Source organism: Coregonus clupeaformis, chromosome 14, assembly GCF_020615455.1.
Source record: "Coregonus clupeaformis isolate EN_2021a chromosome 14, ASM2061545v1, whole genome shotgun sequence".
In the NCBI taxonomy this organism is placed as follows: domain Eukaryota; kingdom Metazoa; phylum Chordata; class Actinopteri; order Salmoniformes; family Salmonidae; genus Coregonus; species Coregonus clupeaformis.
The window spans coordinates 24,578,970-24,596,553 of NC_059205.1; the positions used below are offsets into that span (position 1 = coordinate 24,578,970).

General features: G+C 41.2%; 1 protein-coding gene across 3 annotated transcripts in view; it reads right to left on the reverse strand.

The window, feature by feature from the left end:
- The window catches only part of LOC121581255 (chemokine-like protein TAFA-5), a 242,239-nt gene that overhangs the window by 182,298 nt on the left and 42,357 nt on the right, over window positions 1-17,584 (reverse strand). The window contains exon 1 of one of the 3 annotated variants that reach the window (XM_041896761.2): window positions 2,273-3,340. The exons of the other annotated variants lie outside the window; for them this stretch is intronic. Coding sequence (XP_041752695.1) covers window positions 2,273-2,363 — 91 coding nt within the window. The 5' untranslated portion in view covers window positions 2,364-3,340. Of the gene's footprint in view, window positions 1-2,272; window positions 3,341-17,584 lie in introns of those variants that run through there. 3 annotated transcript variants of the gene reach the window in all.

A 17,584-nucleotide genomic window follows, 5' to 3' on the forward strand; every position in this document is an offset into this window, starting at 1 on the left:
TTGAGAGGGGGTCAAATACTTATTTCCCTCATTAAAATGCTAATCAATTTATAACATTTTTGACATAAGTTTTTCTGGATTTTTTTGTTGTTATTCTGTCTCTCACTGTTCAAATAAACCTACCATTAAAATTATAGACTGATCATTTCTTTGTCAGTGGGCAAACGTACAAAATCAGCAGGGATTCAAATACTTTTTTCCCTCACTGTATTTGCTATTTTTGTGTTGTGGAAAGGAATATAATGATATTCACAAAATGCTATTGAACGTGAACAAATACAGCCTTGGCCACGATCACAAACTCATTGACCAGGAAGCATTAGATTTACATTTTAGCAGATGCTCTTATCCAGAGCGACTTAGTGCATACTTTATTATTTTTTTCTTACTGGCCCCCCATGGGAATCAAACCCACAACCCTGGTGTTGCAAACGATATGCTCTACCAACTGAACTACATCCCTGCCAGCCATTCCCTCCCCTACTCCTGGACGAATTGTGCGCCGCCCCATGGGTCTCCCGGTCGCGGCTGGCTATGACAGAGCCTGGATTCAAACCAGGATCTCTAGTGGCACAGCTAGCACTGCGATGCAGTGCCTTAGACCACTGCGCCACTCGGGAGACTATTATATATAGATCTATTGCATTTGTGCATTCATTGTCATTCCGGAAGAATACTACAGCCTATGATAGGCTGCCTATCACATTCCCATTCCGGAAGAATCCCATGGCCCTGGCCTATCACGCGCCACATGGAGTTCAGTTGGGTGGATGTGGATTATTTGGGCTGTAGTCAGTGCTCAGAGCCCTGACAGCCCCTTGAACCCCGTAGGCACAAGACTAACAGGAAAGGTCTTTCTCACTTGGCACACATGGATTTCTCTTTCCACCATGTGGCACAGAGATGCCATGGAGAGAGAGACCATTTGCCACCAGTTGACCTGCCTTTCTACTGACAGTGAGGAGAAGAGCCTGACCAAGTCGTAGCCTAATGACCCTGCTGCCTGCCACACACCCACACACAAACGGTGCTTGTTTGCCCCTAGCCTCAGGCCAGACGTGAGAGAAAAGGGATGCCAGTTTGTGCACAGAATGTCTATTCAAAGCTTTACCAATGTGAAATCCAGTGGTATTTTGGGTTAAACCACATTACCAGAGGCCTTTTATACCACCTTAAGTATGTCTGAATTCAATGCAAACACATTGGATTCCTACTTTGAGGGTTCATTTAATGAGTTATGACTAAATACAATCATATAGGTTATGTACAGTATTTCAAGCTGCCACAACTTGTGACAGCTTGAAATGGTGGTGGCTGTAAAAAATAAATTAAAAAATGCTAATTCTGCCAGAGGTCATTAAACATTTAATCAATAAAACTATTGGAGAATGTGTGCAAATGAAAACCAACTAATTATCTTAAAAGCAGTAAAAAAAATGGCTCCCTTTAGATTTATAAACAACATTAATGCAGGCCAAAATAAAAACCCAATTACAATGCAGCAGAGGGCAACACTAAGATTTGTAGCTAGAGTTTCACCATAAGATGAATGAATGTTTAGCAGGGTTGGAGTGTATCCAGTGGTAATGGCACTAGGCATGACAACAAGAATCACAGCAGGCTAATAGGAGGAAATAATAAGGGGTTGACCTCAGCCTTACCCTAAATCTAGACTATAGTGCCATCTATTGAAGAACTCAACTATAAATCCCACTATCTATTGAAACGGCATACTACCACCCATATGTTAACGTTATATACAGTATTAATGTATTTATCTCTATTTTTTGTGCGTAAATTACAAAAAAAATATATATATATATAATTGGATCAATTGGGTAGGTCTATAACTTGTTGACATTAACCAGTAGAAAAGCATTGCTGGTGATAATCAGACCATGGAATTGTTCACATTCATCGAAAAGATAGATATTCATATTGTCGAATCGAATTGTCTTGTGTTTTTTGGATTTGCCGTAAAATCCAGCAGGTTTACGCCATGGCAAAGTTGATTAAGCACGAGAGCCAAAGACGCATTCTGCACGAGGATCTTATCTGATGTCATCTAGGGCTATGAGACTTCATATATATATATATATATATATATATATATATATATATATATATATATTTTTTTTTGTCATTTAGCAGACGCTCTTATCCAGAAAGACAGTGAGTGGGCTACAGTACATACAGGTGACATGAAAACGGAGCTATGTAATATGACAACACCATTATATAATGGTCTGAAATCAGTTACATAAACAATTACCTTCTTTGAGCAAGCGTGAGTGGATGAGAAGAATAACAAAACAACAGATTGCCGCTCCGGCTAAAGCCCAGGCAACTCTGAGAAGCTGCATCCTGGCTGGAAAGTGGCGTCGGCTTAATTCAAACACCCGAGGAGAGAAGCCAGAAGTCTTCAGTGACACACACAGCCTTCCATTCTGCTCCCATCCAGCGCAATGCTTCTCACCCCAAAAAAAGAGAGAAAATAGGCTACAACACGTGTGGAATACACAAACGAAACCCTCCTTTAGTTCGATTCGGAAATAGCTGGGGCAACTAAAAATACTAGTCAATCCGTCAGCTGAAGGGGGAAAATAGATGATCCCGGCCGTGGAAAAGGACACAGTGCTGGGTCAAAATTGAACTGTGGGTTTATCCAGTATGAAGCGGGGCCGTTAAACCCCCATCATTTGAAGTGCTGGCATTCCCACTACCACTTCACCCCCGCGTCAGTGATTTGGTCACGGCAGGCTCACCAGCAGCTTTCTCTCCGCTCCCTCTCTCTGACTGTTGCGCGCGGATACGTTAATTCGGTGCGCTGATCACCACTCTCCTCCAGTACATGTTCCACACAACTCCCGCGCAGGAATAGACTCAGAAGCAGGCAGCACCACCATGTCGCTATGCAGGAGGGCTATATATCCGTTTAGTTTCCGCCAGATAGTACGCTTGCCATTTTACGCACAGGGATAGCTCACCGTGCATTCGTTCTGTGGATACCTCTCTTCTTAGTTCTTCTACATGTAGATCATGATGTAGATCTTTCGATTTGGAAGCGATAACTCCCGACCTTTATCGGATAAAAAACCCAAAACCAAACGCGCAATAGACCGTCTCCGGTTTAGTTTATTTCTCTACCTCAGGATTTCGATAAATTTTTCCGTTAGTGATGATGATGACACAGTATATATCGGCATCACCATCCCTGATCTCCGTGCCAGTTCTTCGGGCTTGCCGCTTTTCTTCGTCAGGCAACCGCAGATACAGTCTACAGACGCGCCTTTCTCTCTCCTTGCTCTGTGCTCTCCCGGTGAGTGACGTCACAACAACTCCCCCCAAAATATGTTTCCTCGGGCGAATTCACAGAGGCAGTATGAGGAGAGGAGAGGCGTGGAGGGTATTGAGGAGAGGAGAGGCGTGGAGGGGATTGAGGAGGAACGGGGCTGGTTGGCAGATTGAAAACACTGCATTGCTCGTTGTAAACTCGCTAATTAGTGTCCCTATTTTGCATTTGGAGAACTACAGTTGTAATACATTAGGGCATATCCAATGGAATTTCAATGCATTTTTTCTATATGTTTCTATTTCAGTTATAGCCTACGGGCAATATGCCTAGCACCCAGCTGTGCCTTTAATAGCCTATAGACATTATATTTCAAAGACAGATTTGCACAGATTCTTTCAAGCTAAAGTATTTTTAAATACAAGAATATGGGCATATAGGCCAATGACATGCAATATCTCCTGCGAAACAGTGTCCATCTCATTTCCAAAGCCCTTGATGGGTCTGTGCCAATTCTCATATTCTGCAACCTATCCATCTATATACAGTATAAACAAGTGACACCACTGGCATACTGTACGTAGGGGTTGAACTTCATCCAAACAAACTTCAGTTGCAGTGTCAATAACTTGGCTCCTGCAGCTATTTCACTGCTAATTAATGGTGTGGGTGGGGAGGTGGGGGGGGTGGATGAGGTGTTAACAACAAGGGCATCCATGTTTGATGCTGCCTTTGCAGAGAGAGAGAGAGTTATAGTTATAGAACCCATTGCCCTTCCTGGTTGTGAGGTCTGGGGTCCGCTCACCAACCAAGAATTCACAAAATGGGACAAACACCAAATTGAGACTCTGCATGCAGAATTCTGCAAAAATATCCTCAGTGTACAACGTAAAACACCAAATAATACATGCAGAGCAGAATTAGGCCGATACCTGCAAATTATCAAAATCCAGAAAAGAGCCGTTAAATTCTATAACCACTTAAAAGGAAGCGATTCCCAAACCTTCCATAACAAAGCCATCACCTACAAAGAGATGAACTTGGAGAATAATCCCCTAAGTAAGCTGGTCCTGGGGCTCTGTTCACAAACACAAACAGACCCCACAGAGCCCCAGGACAACAACAACACAATTAGACCCAACCAAATCATGAGAAAACTAAAAGAGAATTACTTGACACATTGGAAAGAATTAACAAAAAAACAGAGCAAACTAGAATGCTAGTTGGCTCTAAACAGAGAGTACACAGTGGCAGAATACCTGACCACTGTGACTGACCCAAACTTAAGGAAAGCTTTGACTATGTACACACTCAGTAAGCATAGCCTTGCTTTTGAGAAAGGCCGCCGTAGGCAGACCTGGCTCTCAAGAGAAGACAGGCTATATGCACACTGCCCACAAAATGAGGTGGAAACTGAGCTGCACTTCCTAACCTCCTGCCAAATGTATGACCATATTTAGAGACAGATATTTCCCTCAAATTACAGAGATCCACAAAGAATTAGAAAACAAACCCAATATTGATGAACTCCCTTATCTACTGGGTGAAAAACCACAGTGTGCCATCACAGCAGCAAGATTTGTGACCTGTTGCCACAAGAAAAGGGCAACCAGTGAAGAACAAACACCATTGTAAATACAACCCATATTTATGTTTATTTATTTTCCCATTTGTACTTTAACTATTTGCACATTGTTACAACACTGATATATATATATATATATATATATATATATATATATATATATATATATATATATATATATACATAATATGACATTTGAAATGTCTTTATTCTTTTGGAAGTGTAATGTTTACTGTTAATATTTATTGTTTATTTCACTTTTGTTTACTATCTACTTCACTTGCTTTGGCAATGTTAACATACGTTTCCCATGCCAATAAAGCCCTTAAATTGAATTGAATTGAATTGAGAGGAAAGAGAGAGGGAGAGAGCTCCTCCCAGCCTCTTCCATTCTCAAGATGTAATCTATCAATCAGTGGGACAGCAATTAATGGAGACCTGTCCACAAGGTGTCTGCCAAGGGGGCGGGGTGTGTGTGTGGGTCCAGGGGCAGGGGAGGGCTGGTAGCAACGTAGCTTACATTAAATATGGTGAACCCTGTCATTGCCGGCCACTAAAGCACTTCTGCTTTGTTATTTATAGGACAAGGGTAGAAATGGCAACAAGCTCTCACAGTCTCACAGCAGAATTAAATGTTCATCCACGTTCTCTAAATGTCAAATTTCGAAGTTGCTCCAAATGTCAAATTGCTAAGTGTTTTTGCTGCTCCTGCTGCTCTGTATCATTCCATTTCTCCAAACAAAGTTAAGGTTTAAGATTAGGCACACATTCAAAATGGTTACGGTAAGGCTTAAGGTTTGGGATAGGGTTAAAACATTACGTTTAGGCGCTCTTTCCAAATGGTTAAGGTAAGGGTTAAGGTTTGGGATAGGGTTAAAATAAAAATAAAAAAAACTGTGTCCACAACTGGTATCGAACACACAACCTTCACCCATCCACGATGCCCTAGCAAAACCCAAGCCTACTTGATGGTAATAGCGCTCACTGTTGCCCCTAGTGGCCCGTTTTGAAGGCATTTTCTGATGTCCTCAGGACATGGATAGACGTCCAATTTTGACATCAATCTTGAACGACCTGGCTGAGAAATGGCCCTTAACCACAGACTATAGGTTCAGATTACCCTATAACCCCCAAGCCTAACCCTATTAAGGGAATGATAAATAACTGACCCTGCATCAGTGCAACATTTCAAACATCCATGAGCTGCACAGTAGCCTCAAGCACACATAATATAGGCCTTCTCTTTTGAAGTACAGTATTTCTTAATTGAAAGTCCAGAGAGCCTTATTACACTGTTCTACAGTACTTCCAAACTAAAAGTCCAAGTTTCTGCAGTAAATGCATTAGTAGGAGTACAGATACAAAGCCTTGTTACAGTGTCCAGTTTTGTGAAGGGTTAGAGTCCTACAGAGAGAGCCTTATTTCAGTGTACTGTCTGTAGCCTGCCTCCCTCTTTCTCTCCTCTCTGTGTCTCCCTGCCCGGAGCTAAGGGAGGCATCACTTGCTTTGTCCTCTGTTCTATTCAGGTCGTCGGTTCGGTGCCAAACTATGGCCCATGCCAATAAAAGCCATATAACTAACAGCATCAAAACTATTAAATTCACGGTATTCCCCATTATCTTCTACGTAGACAATACGCTTGAAAGATAACATGATCAGAAGTTAATTAGGCCGTATTGTCCAATTCTGCTTTTGTTTCAATGCTTGTTAGAAGTCCACTGCAGGAGAATCGCTCTACTGAATTCAGAGGAGCAGTTTGATTAACTGATTCAGAAATAAGAGTTGAACCATACTTTTCTAGTCAATAATTTTGAAAAATGTTTTACTTAAAAACTGAAAATCATATTATCCTCCATCTTTAAGACAGTGGATGAATCAAATGCATTATTATTGCCTGAGCCTGTATTATTTAAATATTGAAAAAAATTAGGGCTACAGAAGCCATTTGGCATAAAGTATTACAAGCCCTAGAAATATCCAAAGGATGAAACATTTGAAAATGTTTTATTATGAGAACAAACAAGATAGGCATGGATACTGTGGGAACATGTAGGTTTGAGCAAGTATGATGTAATTTATGTTTGTTGAAATGTACAGTATGTACAGTATGTACGTACATCTGAGTTGGTGTTTTTGTCTTTATTTGTATTTTTTCTTTATGTTGAAGGTCGGGCATTAAGTCCCAGCCACTGTCATGTCTAGTTTAGTGGATCCATGTCTGTGAAATGTTAAGTTGTCTATTGTCAAGAAAATGTACAAAAATAATAGTTGAATTTGTGTTGCCCAAAATGAAAAACAGTGAAAAGCAGTCTACTGCTTGATCTGTTGAGGTTTCTTTGAAGAATTCCAGTGAAACACTTGTCTACCAAACCATTTCAAAGTACTGTTCAATAGCTCCACTGAAACCAATATATTCATTATGAAATATACAGTACACTAAATCCCTCGGATTTGACTTTTGCCAGAATAAATTAATATTTTCAAGCCACACAATAGAAAAAGATACTTCAATTCAAGATGTGCACCCAACTGAGACACATGGTTGGGCTGTCCTCAATATTGTATGAGTTGGTGTTATATGATAAAATAATTTAATCTCTTCCTGGATTGATTGTTTTTGCAGTAATTAAAAGTAAGACCTGTAGTTTATATTGATTTGAGGTAGTTAGTTCATTCTCTTCCAAACAGCGCAATCAAGTCTCAAAGTATTAAAACCGCATAGTCGATTGAAGCACCTGTGCTTGAATCTAAGTTATCCTCTTAAGGATCGGACCCTTTTTTTCAATTTTCGCCTAAAATGACATACCCAAATCTAACTGCCTGTAGCTCAGGACCTGAGGAATGTCTCCCAGGAACTCCCAGGAATGTCATACATGATGGATCATTAGCTAATACACTAACTTTCACACATCTAGATGGCCGGGCGGGGTGGGTGTTGAGCCAGAGACAGCTGGGGTTCAAACTGTAGAACCCAGTTCCTACATTTGAATATAAAAATGGATTTGATCAAATAAAACTATGCTACTTTTTATCTCTGGGAACCATAGGATGACAAATCAGAGCAACATTACTGAATGTAAGTACATTATTTACCTTCAGAGCTGAATGTATCAAACCAGTTGTCGTGATAAGTTTTTGTTGTTGTTGTGCACTCTCCTCAAACAATAGCATGGTATTTTTTCACTGTAATAGCTACTGTAAATTGGACAATGCAGTTAGATTAACACGAATTTAAGCTTTCTGCCCATATAAGACATGTCTATGTCCTGGCACGTTAGCTCAACCGTCCCGAATACGGGACACCGATCCCATAGAGGTTATATAACAAAAAAATCCCTATAGAAATCTGTCAGTTTAAACTAGATATCTGTTTTTGCATTGGATGCGTCTCAATCCACCGCATCCACCAGTGTCGCACTTCTGCATCAGCGGTGAAAGTTGGCAGATACAGCTCTGGAAAAAAATAAGAGACCACTGCAAAATGATCAGTTTCTCTGGTTTTACTATTTATAGGTATGTGTTTGGGTAAAAATAACATTTTTGTTTTATTCTATAAACTACTGACAACATTTCCCCCAAATTCCAAATAAAAATATTGTCATTTAGAGCATTTATTTGCAGAAAATGACAACTGGTCAAAATAACAGAAAAGATGCAGTGGTCAGACCTCGAATAATGCAAAGAAAATAAGTTCATGTTCATTTCTAAACAACACAATATTAATGTTTTAACTTAGGAAGAGTTCAGAAATCAATATTTGGTGGAATAACCCTGATTTTCAATCACAGCTTTCATGCGTCTTGGCATGCTCTCCACCAGTCTTTCACATTGATGTTGGGTGACTTTATGCCACTCCTGGCGCAACAATTCAAGCAGCTCGGCTTTGTTTGATGGCTTGTGACCATCCATCTTCCTTTTGATCACATTCCAGAAGTTTTCAACAGGGTTCAGGTCTGGAGATTGGGCTGGCCATGACAGGGTCTTGATCTGGTGGTCCTCCATCCACACCTTGATTGACCTGGCTGTGTGGCATGGCGCATTGTCCTGCTAGAAAAACAATGTTCTGACATTGTTGGGGAACAATGTCAGAACAAAAGGAAGCAAGTTTTCTTCCAGGACAACCTTGTACGTGGCTTGATTCATGCGTCCTTCACAAAGACAAATCTGCCCGATTCCAGCCTTGCTGAAGCACCCCCAGATCATCACCGATCCTCCAACATATTTCACAGTGGGTGCGAGACACTGTGGCTTGTAGGCCTCTCCAGGTCTCCGTCTAACCATTAGACGACCAGGTGTTGGGCAAAGCTGAAAATTGGACTCCAGTCCTCTACGGTCCAGTCCTTATGGTCTTTTGCAAACCTCAGCCTGGCTCTTCTTTGCTTCTCATTGATGAAGGGATTTTTTCTAGCTTTGCACGACTTCAGCACTGCCCCTTGGAGCCTGTTTCGAACCGTCCTCGCCGTGCACTTCACCCCAGCTGCCGTTTGCCATTCTTTTTGAAGGTCACTTGATGTCATCCTACGGTTGTTGAGTGATATTCAAATGAGTTGACGGTCATCCCGGTCAATAGAGTGTCATTTTCGCCCTCTGCCGGTCTGTAGCTTTGTTGTCCCCAATGTCTGCTGCTTGACCTTGTTCTTATGAACCGCCGTCTTTGAAATTTTAAGGATGGAAGCAACCTGACGCTCACTGTATCCCTCTGCCAGTAAAGCCAGAATTGAACCCTTCTTTTCCTCATTCAAAACGTTCCTTTTCAACTCTTTTGGCATGGTCATAGTTATTTTCTTATTCATATTACTTTTGAGGGACTATTAGCACTGTTTTTGCCATCCAGCTGGTCCTATTACAAGAGGATAGTGATGACCACAGCAGTGATTTTTATACTTTTCCTCGTTAAATAAGATTTGGTTCAGGTGATCACCTAATCAGTACCTAATTCAGTAGAATGAGGTTTTGGAATTCAACAGACACTGGAATGGAATGGCTGTCATACATGTAGAGATGATGATTTAAGAAAAATATGCTGTGGTCTCTTAATGTTTTCCAGAGCTGTATATACACAGTGCATTCGGAAAGTAGTCCGACCCTTTCACTTGTTCCACATTTTGTTACATTACAGCCTTATTCTAAAATTGATTAAATTGTTTTTTCCCCTCATCAATACACACAATAACCCATAATGACAAAGCAAAAACAGGTTTTTAGAAATATTACATTTACATAAGTATTCAGACCCTTTACTCAGTACTTTGTTGAAGCACCTTTGGCAGTGATTACAGCCTCAAGTCTTCTTGGGTATGACGCTACAAGCTTGGCACACCTGTATTTGGGGAGTTTCTCCCATTCTTCTCTGCAGATCCTCTCAAGTTCTGTCAGGTTGGATGGGGAGCGTCGCTGCACAGCTATTTACAGGTCTTTCCAGAGATGTTCGATCGGGTTCAAGTCCGGCCTCTGGCTGGGCCACTCAAGGACATTCAGAGACTTGTAATGAAGCCACTCCTGCGTTGTCTTGGCTGTGTGCTTTGGATCGTTGTCCTGTTGGAAGGTGAACCTTCACCCCCATTCTGAGGTTCTGAGTACTCCAGAGCAGGTTTTCATCAAGGATCTCTCTGTACTTTCTTCATTCATCTTTCCCTCGATCCTGACTATTTTCCCAGTCCCTGCCGCTGAAAAACATCCCCACAGCATGATGCTGCCATCACCATGCTTCACCGTAGGGATGGTGCCAGGTTTCCTCCGGACATGACGCTTGGCATTCAGGCCAAATAGTTCAATCTTGGTTTCATCAGACCAGAGAATCTTGTTTCTCATGGTCTGAGAGTCTTTAGGTGCCTTTTGGCAAACTCCAAGCGGGCTGTCATGTGCCTTTTACTGAGGAGTGGCTTCCATCTGGCCACTCTACCATAAAGGCCTGATTGGTGAAGTGCTGCAGAGATTGTTGTTCTTCTGGAAGTTTCTCACATCTCCACAGATGAACTCTGGAGTTCTTTGAGATTGACCATCAGGTTCTTGGTCATCTCCCTGACCAAGGCCCTTCTCCCCCGATTGCTCAGTTTTGTCTGGCACCCAGCTCTAGGAAGATTCTTCCATTTAAGAATGATGGAGGCCACTGTGTTATTGAGGACATTCAATGCTGCAGACATTCCCCAGATCTGTGCCTCGACACAATCCTGTCGCGGAGCACTACGGACAATTCCTTCGATCTCATGGCTTGGTTTTTGCTCTGACATGCACTGTCAACTGTGGGACCTTATATAGACAGGTGTGTGCCTTTCCAAATCAAGTCCAATCAATTGAATTTACCTCAGGTGGACTCCAATCAAGTTGTAGAAACATCTCAAGGATGATCAATGGAAACAGGATGCACTTGAGCTCAATTTCGAGTTTCATAGCAAAAGGTCTGAATACTTATGTAAATAAGGTATTTCTGTTATTTATTTGTAAAATATTTACAAAATAAATAAACACTTTTTTTAGCTTTGTCTTTGTGGGGTATTGTGTGTAAATTGATGAGGAAAAATGTGTATTTAATACATTTTTGAATAAGGCTGTAACGTAACAAAATGTGGAAAAAGTCAAGGTGTCTGAATACTGTCAGAATGCACTGTATAGATAGTGAGCTTTGTTATGTCTCCTAGATACAGTGAGGGAAAAAAGTATTTGTTCCCCTGCTGATTTTGCACGTTTGCCCACTGACAAATAAATTATCAGTCTATAATTTTAATGGTAGGTTTATTTGAACAGTGAGAGACAGAATAACAACAAAAATATCCAGAAAAACGCATGTCAAAAATGTTATAAATTGATTTGCATTTTAATGAGGGAAATAAGTATTTGACCCCTCTGCAAAACATGACTTACAGTGGGGAGAACAAGTATTTGATACACTGCCGATTTTGCAGGTTTTCCTACTTACAAAGCATGTAGAGGTCTGTAATTTTTATCATAGGTACACTTCAACTGTGAGAGACGGAATCTAAAACAAATATCCAGAAAATCACATTGTATGATTTTTAAGTAATTAATTTGCATTTTATTGCATGACATAAGTATTTGATACATTAGAAAAGCAGAACTTAATATTTGGTACAGAAACCTTTGTTTGCAATTACAGAGATCATACGTTTCCTGTAGGTCTTGACCAGGTTTGCAGAGACTGCAGCAGGGATTTTGGCCCACTCCTCCATACAGACCTTCTCCAGATCCTTCAGGTTTAGGGGCTGTCGCTTGGCAATACAGACTTTCAGCTCCCTCCAAAGATTTTCTATTGGGTTCAGGTCTGGAGACTGGCTAGGCCACTCCAGGACCTTGAGATGCTTCTTACGGAGCCACTCCTTAGTTGCCCTGGCTGTGTGTTTCGGGTCGTTGTCATGCTGGAAGACCCAGCCACGACCCATCTTCAATGCTCTTATTGAGGGAAGGAGGTTGTTGGCCAAGAACTCGCGATACATGGCCTATTCCATCCTCCCCTCAATACGGTGCAGTCGTCCTGTCCCCTCTGCAGAAAAGCATCCCCAAATAATGATGTTTCCACCTCCATGCTTCACGGTTGGGATGGTGTTCTTGGGTTTGTACTCATCCTTCTTCTTCCTCCAAACACGGCGAGTGGAGTTTAGACCAAAAAGCTCTATTTTTGTCTCATCAGACCACATGACCTTCTCCCATTCCTCCTCTGGATCATCCAGATGGTCATTGGCAAACTTCAGACGGGCCTGGACATGCGCTGGCTTGAGCAGGGGGACCTTGCGTGCGCTGCAGGATTCTAATCCATGACGGCGTAGTGTGTTACTAATGGTTTTCTTTGAGACTGTGGTCCCAGCTCTCTTCAGGTCATTGACCAGGTCTTGCCGTGTAGTTCTGGGCTGATCCCTCACCTTCCTCATGGTCATTGATGCCCCACGAGGTGAAATCTTGCATGGAGCCCCAGACCGAGGGTGTTTGACCGTCATCTTGAACTTCTTCCATTTTCTAATAATTGCATCAACAGTTGTTGCCTTCTCACCAAGCTGCTTGCCTATTGTCCTGTAGCCCATCCCAGCATTGTGCAGGTCTACAATTTTATCCCTGATGTCCTTACACAGCTCTCTGGTCTTGGCTATTGTGGAGAGGTTGGAGTCTGTTTGATTGAGTGTGTGGACAGGTGTCTTTTATACAGGTAACGAGTTCAAACAGGTGCAGTTAATACAGGTAATGAGTGGAAAATAGGAGGGCTTCTTAAAGAAAAACTAACAGGTCTGTGAGAGCCGGAATTCTTACTGGTTGGTAGGTGATCAAATACATATGTCAAGCAATAAAATGCAAATTAATTACTTAAAAATCATACAATGTGATTTTCTGGATTTTTGTTTTAGATTACGTCTCTCACAGTTGAAGTGTACCTATGATAAAAATTACAGACCTCTACATGCTTTGTAAGTAGGAAAACCTGCAAAATCGGCAGTGTATCAAATACTTGTTCTCCCCACTTTAGTACTTGGTGGCAAAATCCTTGTTGGCAATCACAGAGGTCAGACGTTTCTTGTAGTTGGCCACCAGGTTTGCACACATCTCAGGAGGGATTTTGTCCCACTCCTCTTTGCACATCTTCTCCAAGTCATTAAGGTTTTGAGGCTGACGTTTGGCAACTCGAACCTTCAGCTCCCTCCACACATTTTCTATGGGATTAAGGTCTGGAGACTGGCTAGGCCACTCCATGACCTTAATGTGCTTCTTCTTGAGCCACTCCGTGTGTTTTGCCCATGTGTTTTGGGTCATTGTCATGCTGGAATACCCATCCACGACCCAATTTCAATGCCCTGGCTGAGGGAAGGAGGTTCTCACTCAAGATTTGACGGTACATGGCCCTGTCCATCGTCCCTTTGATGTGGTGAAGTTGTCCTGTCCCCTTAGCAGAAAAACACCCCCAAAGCATAATGTTTCCACCTCCATGTTTGACGGTGGGGATGGTGTTCTTGGGGTCATAGGCAGCATTCCTCCTCCTCCAAACACGGCGAGTTGAGTTGATGCCAAAGAGCTCCATTTTGGTCTCATCTGACCACAACACTTTCACCCAGTTCTCCTCTGAATCATTCAGATGTTCATTGGCAAACTTCAGACGGCCCTGTATGTGTGCTTTCTTGAGCAGGGGGACCTTGCAGGCGCTGCAGGATTTCAGTCCTTCACGGCGTAGTGTGTTACCAATTGTTTACTTGGTGACTATGGTCCCAGCTGCCTTGAGATCATTGACAAGATCTTCCCGTGTAGTTCTGGGCTGATTCCTCACCGTTCTCATGATCATTGCAACTCCACGAGGTGAGATCTTGCATGGAGCCCCAGGCTGAGGGAGATTGACAGTCTTTTGTGTTTCTTCCATTTGCGAATAATCGCACCAACTGTTGTCACCTTCTCACCAAGCTGATTGGCGATGGTCTTGTAGCCTATTCCAGCCTTGTGTAGGTCTACAATCTTGTCCCTGACATCCTTGGAGAGCTCTTTGGTCTTGGCCATGGTGGAGAGTTTGGAATCTGATTGATTGATTGCTTCTGTGGACAGGTGTCTTTTATACAGGTAACAAACTGAGATTAGGAGCACTCCCTTTAAGAGTGTGCTCCTAATCTCAGCTCGTTACCTGTATAAAATACACCTGGGAGCCAGAAATCTTTCTGATTGAGAGGGGGTCAAATACTTATTTCCCTCATTAAAATGCAAATCAATTTATCACATTTTTGACATGCGTTCTTCTGGATTTTTTTGTTGTTATTCTGTCTCTCACTGTTCAAATAAACCTACCATTAAAATTATAGACTGATAATTTCTTTGTTAGTGGGCAAATGTACAAAATCAGCAGGGGATCAAATACTTTTTTCCCTCACGGTATAGGACAGCCACTTCAAAACCTTGTTTCTTATGATAAGTGTTTTGACTGTCTTTGTTGCCATTTATGAATGTGTTGTTATTCAATGCATTTATCTGGTCTATAGTAGTAAAGGCCAAATTCAATATTATATAAAAATATATATATATTCTAAATTCAAATTCAAATAGCTAAATGATCCATACTATGACCATCTTAAAACATTTCCATATGTCAGCTTAGCACCCCCCCCCAATCGCTTAGACATACTGGTCTCTGAATACATACAGTTATGTATAGCATAGCCTGCAGTCCAAGATACTTAATAGAAACATATCAGCAGCAGAGCTCAAGCAAGACAGCTCCCTAATTAAACCTGAGAAAAACCAACAGATACACTGAGAAGTAATTTTACCTGCAACCACTAACCCCCCCCCCCATCTCTCTCTCTCCCCCTCTCCTGCATCCCCTTCCCCCTCTCTCTCCCCTTCTCTTTCTCTTGTTGTCAATATAAGCCACTCAGGTCTCACCTGCTCTGATCCCATTCGTCAGCAGCTTAAGTGGCGTACGTTGGTGTGTTATGAGGCTGATTATGTTTGTTTGCTCTTGAATATTCATCAGTTTCTCAAAGTTTTACAGCCAGGAAGACACCTCATTAACTACACAAACCTGATTGCACAGGGTTGAAAAAACCTACTTATTTCCAACAATTTGCCATGAATGAAATATGTGCTGCTTCAATGGTATTTTAATGATTTCCATCCTGAACGGTATTGTTATAATACTTTTCTATAGAAAATAACAACATCAAGTGTAAGCAATATAAATATTATTCTTAATTGATTATCCATAAATTAACCATGTTTTCACAATGGGTTGTTAAAACACTCAGTTTGAGGGCCCACTTATTTCTCCACATTGGCACACATACACTGAGTATACAAAACATGCTCTTTCCATGGCATAGAAAGACCCGATGAATCCAGGTGAACGCTATGATCCCTTATTGATGTCACTTGTTAAATCCACTTCAATCAGTGTAGCTGAAGGGGAGGAGATAGGTTAAAGAAGGATGTTTAAGCCTTGAGACAATTGAGACATGGATTGTGCATGTGTGCAATTCAGAGGGTGAATGGGCAAGACAAAATATTTAAGTGCCTTTGAACGGGGTATGGTAGTAGGTGCCAGGTGCACCGGTTTGTGTCAAGAACTGCAACGCTGCTGGGTTTTTAACGCTCAACAGTCTCCCGTGTGTATCAAGAATGGTCCACCACCCAAAGAACATCCAGCCAACTTGACACAACTGTGGGAAGCATTGGAGTCAACATGTGCCAGCATTCCTGTGGAATGCATTCAACACCTTGTAGAGTCCATGGCCCAACAAATTGAGGCTGTTCTGAGGGTAAAAAAAGGGGCCAAGCAACACAAAGGGAGCATAAATTAAAAGCCCTTTATAAAACAAATGGAATTCAATGTTGCCCAAACATCAAAGGTAAATGGAATACTCGTCCTTATAAAGTAAAGTTAGAACAATATGTTCACAGTGACCACCACATATGGCCACATCAGTCTCTGAAACCTGGACCTGAGGAACAACAATAGTAGATACAAACAGAATAACCAGTGTGGTCTAGGGTTTGATATCCCTTCCAAGTATTATTACTGGAAGTTTTGACAATTTGATAATTTTAAAAATGAGAATGGGAAAGAAAGAAAATACAAATTATTTTGATCTTTGCAAATAGCCTATATTGCCAAGCAAGGGTAACATTGTTCCATACCAATCCCTTTCATTTCTAAAACAGTAGTTGTAAGCAAACCTTGGGCAGTCAGCCTATAGGCTAGTGTAGGACACGTACTGTATGTTTATATTGAAAGCAATTCCTTTTATATTTTTATAGATTCTCTGTGATATTCTTGAATCATCTTCCAGGTTTTGGGAAAACTTGATTCATTATTCAATATGTTGCATAAATATTCCAACATATCCAATGTTTTCCCTAGTTACTACGATACATCTAGTAAATGTATATTCACGCTGAACAAAAATGTAAATGCAAAATGCAACAATTTCAAAGATTGTTCTGAGTTACTGTTCATATAAGGAAATCAGTCAATTGAAATAAATTAATTAGGCCCTAATGGATGGATTTCTATGGATTTCACATGACTGGGAATACAGATATGCATCTGTTGGTCACAGATACCTTAAAAAAGGGGCGTGGAACAGTAACTCAGAACAATCTTTGAAATTGTTGCATTTTGCATTTACATTTTTGTTCAGCGTGAATATACATTTACTAGATGTATCGTAGTAACTAGGGAAAACATTGGATATGTTGGAATATTTATGCAACATATTGAATAATGAATCAAGTTTTCCCAAAACCTGGAAGATGATTCAAGAATATCACAGAGAATCTATAAAAATATAAAAGGAATTGCTTTCAATATAAACATACAGTACGTGTCCTACACTAGCCTATAGGCTGACTGCCCAAGGTTTGCTTACAACTACTGTTTTAGAAATGAAAGGGATTGGTATGGAACAATGTTACCCTTGCTTGGCAATATAGGCTATTTGCAAAGATCAAAATAATTTGTATTTTCTTTCTTTGTATTTTCTCCTTCTGCCTACCCAAGGACGTCAGAGGACAAAAATCAGTTAACCACTTAACTGAGGAACTCAATTTAACCTTGCGCAATACCCTAGATGCAGTTGCACCCCTAAAAACGAAAAACATTTGTCGTAAGAAACTAGCTCCCTGGTATACAGAAAATCCTCGAGCTTTGAAGCAAGCTTCCAGGAAATTGGAACGGAAATGGCGCCACACCAAACTGGAAGTCTTCCGACTAGCTTGGAAAGACAGTACCG